At 34.6% G+C, this 5,524-nt stretch overlaps 1 protein-coding gene across 1 annotated transcript in view; it reads right to left on the bottom strand.

The window, feature by feature from the left end:
* LEPR (leptin receptor) overlaps nt 1-5,524 on the bottom strand; it is a 117,955-nt gene that overhangs the window by 26,275 nt on the left and 86,156 nt on the right. Inside the window, exons 17-19 of the mRNA XM_007959390.1 lie at nt 5,350-5,445; nt 2,227-2,332; nt 685-760 (exon numbers count right to left, since the gene is read on the bottom strand). Coding sequence (XP_007957581.1) covers nt 685-760; nt 2,227-2,332; nt 5,350-5,445 — 278 coding nt within the window. The remainder of the gene's footprint in view (nt 1-684; nt 761-2,226; nt 2,333-5,349; nt 5,446-5,524) is intronic.

Genomic DNA, 5,524 nt, shown 5'->3' with positions numbered 1-5,524 from the left:
AAAAATAAAAATTGTGTAGATGTTTTCACATGTAGGCTAAACTCTATTTTATCAACAACATGGTCAGAGGGTATCAACCTTGTTTCAAGGAAAATTTTGAGAATTAATAAAATACTGGTTGAACTCTAGAGCTTTTTTAAGAACTTCTATTATAGAAATCAGTACAAATTACTTTATCATATTTGAGTTATTGTCTATAAAGTACTTTATATTGCCTGGAACTATTGATGTAAATATAGTGTAATTATAATTGCAGTTTTCAGAATGTAGTGCTTTAAGATAGGATTTTTTAAAAAAATTGATTTAAATAATCATGAATGATAGGGATTTACAAATGTTGATTCCAAAATTTTGCCTGAGGACAAATAGTTTATAGCAAAAATGGCTATCAAAGTATAAATTATCCATTATTTCTGACCCTTAATATTCTATACTTACGTTATCATGTGCTATGACACAAAAGGAAGGTATGTATTTTGTCAGGTCTCATATGCTAAACTACCTACTGAATTTTCTCTCTTCCTGTTGTTAAACCCCTGAATCCCGCTATTCTTGAAAATATAGATTAGACTCATTAAAATGAATTTAATAAAATAAGAACTTCTGAACTTTAAAATGTTTAAGGCTCTAGAAACCATATATAATCTTAAATATTCTGCATTTTAAAAAATCTGAAAAAAGGACCTTCTGAAAATTAAGTCCTTGTGCCCAGGAACAATTCTTGGGGTTTGGAACATCTTCCCAAAACAGCTTCTTCATTCTACAAAGGATAAACAAGGTATTAGACAGAAACACTAATGTTAAAAATGCTAACAATTAATAGATGTAGAAACTAGAAATTAATCCATCTCAGTGGAGTCAGATTCATTTTCACATCCTGTTTCCACCAAAGTTCTATATGTTGTTGTTGTGTGCCTTTGAGTCAATTCCAACTCACAGAAGTCCTATATGACAGAGTAGAATGGCCCAAGAAGGTTTTCTAGGCTGTAATTTTTATGGGAGCAGATCACTAAGTCTTTTCTCCCATGGAGCGGCTGGTAGGTTCAAACCACCAATCTTTCAGTTAGCAGCCACGTGCTTAACCATTGCATCTCCAGGCTCCTTAAAGTTCTATGTAGACCAAGGTTAATACTCAACGTACTAACAAAAAAATAGCTAACATTTACTGAAAGCTGTATGTCAGGCACTGGGCTAAAAATACTGTATTCAGAGAAAACAATTAAAAAAAAAAAAAAAAACGCCTGCAAGTGGGTTCACAAACAATTTTGTTCAATGTGGTCCCATCAGCTCACTTGACTAAATGATAAATTTAAATTCTCAAATTTCTTCTTTGTCTTTTTTTCTAAAGGACAAAAGTTTCTATAAAGAATTGACATGTGAAATGATCTCATTGATTTCAAGAGCTCGACATGGAGTAATATGACATCATAGAACCTTCCAGGGCATTCTAGGCTATTTGTCTATAAACTAGATGGACTAGAGCCACCCAGTGCTGATCTTTAAAAAAAGTACCTACTAATCATAAACAAATATACTACTCCAGGTCAATCTTCACCACTAGACCCCTCAACCCAAATTGCAGAACTCTGAAAACCTTTTTTACTACCTCCAAGAACATACCGTATATTATAAGACTGTTATTTCCTGAATGTATGTATGTATATGTATGTATGTGTACATATATATGTATATGTGTGTGTGTGTGTGTGTGTGTATGTTGTTATTGTTATGTGCCGTCAAGTCGGACCTGACTCGTAGCGACCCCTCCTTGGGTTGCTGAGGCAGTATCACTACAGAAGTAGATTGCCCTATCTGCCTTCCAAGGAGTGGTTGGTGGGTTTGAACCACCAGCCTTCTGGTTAGCAGTCAAGTGCCTTAGGCACTATGCTACCAGAGCTCCCATGTATATGTATATGTGTATATATATATATATATATATGTATATGTATATATGTATGTATGTGTACATATATATGTATATGTGTGTGTGTGTGTGTGTGTCTGTGTATAAACAATTAAATTCTTCCATAAAGTTTATATCATCCTGGCAAAACAGAATGTTGTTTCCTGAAAACTGGCCCTTCCTTTTCACGCCATCTTAATTATATACTGAATACATGTAGAAATATCTAGAATACTTTAATGTTTCTGATTTGGGTTTTATATCAAAGTTTAAACATGTTCAAGGGCTTCTGCCATAAAGATTCTTAACATCAAGTACAATACCTGTCGTGTGATATTAACAATGTTCCAAGCAGTAAGATTGAAGCGGAAATAATTATTGGCACAATTACATATAGACCTGCATCATTCTGGGGTTTTTCGATATCATCTGAAAAAGAAATTCAATTTCATACAACTCAGAAGCTTGAGAAAATGTTAATTGCTTTCTGTATTAAAAATTAAATATAGAAATTGTATGCTGAACAAATAATCCGAGCAGCTGGACTATATGAAGAATAATGCAGCATTAGGATTGGAAGAAGATTCATTAACAGCCTGTGATATATAAACGACATAACCTTGCTTGCTGAAATCTAAGAGGACTTGAAGCACTTACTGATGAAGATCAAAGACTACAACCTTCAGTATAATTACACCTCCACATAAAGAAAACAAAAACACTTACAAATGGACCTATAAGCAACATCATGATAAATGGAAAAAAGATTGAAATTATCAAGGATTTCAATTTACTTGGGTCCACAATCAACACCCATGGAAGCAACAGTCAGGAAAACAAACAATGCATTGCACTGGGCAAATCTGCTGCAAAAGACTTTAAAGTGTCAAAAGGCAAAGACATCTTTGTCACTGAGGACAAAGATAAACCTGACTCAAGCCATGATATTTTCAATTGCCTCATATGCATGGGAAAGCTGGACAGTGTATAAGGAAGATTGAAGAAGAATTGATGTCTTCTAATTATGGTACTGGCAAAGAATATTGAATCTACCATGGACTGCCAGAAAAATAAACAAATATATCTTGGAAGAAGTACAACCAGAATGCTTATCAGGAGGAAGGAAGGTGAGACTTTGTCTCAACATACTTTGGACATGTTATCAGGAGGGATCAGTCTCCAGAGAAGGACATCATGCTTGGTAGAGTAAGGGGTCAGCAAACAGAGGAAAACACTCAACAAAACGGACTGACACAGTGGCTGCAACAATGGGTTCAAACATGGCAATGATTGTGAGGACGGTACAGGACCAGGCAGCATATCATCTTGTTGTACATAGGGTTGCTGTGAATTAGAACCGATTCAATGGCACCTAGCAACAACAGTAACATACTAATTTTTTTTTTTCATTTTTTTGTAAATACAGACTGCCTTTAAAAATGTGAAAAAAAGAGGAAGATAAAGGTATGATCATAATCACTTTAAAAAGTAAATATTGTTGTTCAATATTATTAAAATTCAGTAAAACATTTTTTTCAAAATTATTTATTTGCTAAACCTCTTCATCTGATCATTTTAAGTTACATGAATCAAAGTGCCAAGTAAAATCCTTATCATTTTTGTCTAAACTCACTGCCATCAAGTCAATTCTAACTCATAGCAACCCCCTTTGGGTTTCCAAGGTGGTAAATCTTTACAGAACTAGATTGCCCAGTCTTCCTTCTGTGGAGTGGCTGGTGGGTTTGAACTGCTAACTTTCTGGTTAGCAGTCAAATGCCTTAGGCACTATGCCACCAGAGCTTCTATTACTGTCTAAGCACCTGCCACTCTCTATCTTGTTCACTGAAGATACACTAGCCTCCTTGTTGTTTCTTGAACTACTAAGCATGCTCACTTCTCAGGGCCTTCGCACATGAAATCTCTTTACTTGGAATCCTCTTCCCCTTTGTACTTGCATGGTTCTACTCAAAATCACCTCCACAGAAAGACCTTTTCTAACCATCCTAACTAATCACCACACCTAATTCTATCTCTTCATTCTACTTTTATTTCGTTTCATAGCACTTACTTCTTATTTCTGTTTTTTTAACTGTGGTAAAATATATACAACATAAAATTTGCTATGCCACTTTAACTGTTTCCAAGTTTATAATCCAGTGGCTTTAGTCACACTCACTGTGTGGTGCAGACATCATCATTATTTGCTCCCATTTATTTCTATCTGACAGTGTTAACATAATTTATTTATTGTCTGACATTATTACTTTTGTTGTTATTAGGGGCCATTGAGTTGGGTCTAACTCCTAGTGATCTATGTACAACAGAAAGAATACTGCTTGGTCCTGCAGCATCCTCACAATCCTTGCTATGTTCGCCCCCTTGTTGCAGCCACTGTGTCAAACCATCTCATTGAGAGCCTTCCTCTTTGTTGCTGACCCTCTACTTTTTCCAAGCATGATATGCTTCTCCAGAGACTGCTCCCCCCTGATAACATGCCCAAAGGAAGTGAGACAAAGTCTTGCCATCCTTGCTTCTAAGGAACATTCTGGCTGTACTGCTTCCAAGGCAGATTTGTTCATTTTTCTGGCAGTTCATGGTATATTCAACATTTTTTGCCAACACGATAATTCAAATGCATAAATTCTTCTGTCTTCCTTATTCACTGTCACTCCCACTAGAGCATTAGCATTTCAGCCTCATAAGGACAGATTTATGCTGACTGCTCAAGTTCCAGTGCTCAGGGCATTCAATAAATATTTGTTAATACACAAATGAAATTTTCTAATTATTTTTACTCTAAAACCAGGGAAAACCCTTCTCTCTTGAAACTTCATTACTATGTTTCTTGAATTTTAAGACAATTTGAAAAGTAATATCAGTATCCAAATGTTAGATAAAGGAACTATACTCCAAATACAGCAAAATGAATCAAAAAGAAAGATAAGAGGCCCAACTAACTGAATTTTCTAAAACTATCTCTTTGGTTTAATTTTTTAAGAGAAAGAACATTGTCTCTAAAAAATTGGTATCATTTTTTAAAACATAATAAATATACGTGTCATGGGAATGTATTACTTTGGGTTGGTGCATTTATGCCAATTTTAAAAAATTAAAATTTCTAATTAATCCTGTGATATTGTATTTTATTGTCTGGCTGTATATTTCCCTTTATTTTATTTCCATAAACTTTTTACTCAATTTGCAACTGAAAATTTTACTTACCAATATAAGATTTCAAACCACCATGCCTGATCATTTTCTCTCTCACTACCACCATGGAACCATGTACCCTCACTAGAACTACTGCACGACACATCTGCAGAAGGCCCTGGAGTTCACGTGACTGTTTCTCCATCAGAAAGAGACTGATGAAATGGCAACATTACTATCAATAAATTAGGAAAGCACATATCAATTTAAAAAGAAAGTAAAAGCAGAATTTTTACCTTGGGTGAAACTATTAATTATCTTCGGTTTTCCTACTCCTTCCACAAATACTGGGTAAAGACTGAATTGATACTTCTCAATGGGGATGAAATAATCTGAGGACAAACATATTGGAGGCTCATTTATACCAAATTAAGATTAATCAGAAGAATATGTATACATAATATATATTTA

The sequence above is a fragment of the Orycteropus afer genome, unplaced genomic scaffold (assembly GCF_000298275.1).
Source record: "Orycteropus afer afer isolate SDZICR_OR568_19922 unplaced genomic scaffold, OryAfe1.0 scaffold00016, whole genome shotgun sequence".
Lineage (NCBI taxonomy): Eukaryota > Metazoa > Chordata > Mammalia > Tubulidentata > Orycteropodidae > Orycteropus > Orycteropus afer.
Note: the sequence above shows the minus strand (reverse complement) of the source record. Positions and strands in the feature narration are given on the sequence as shown.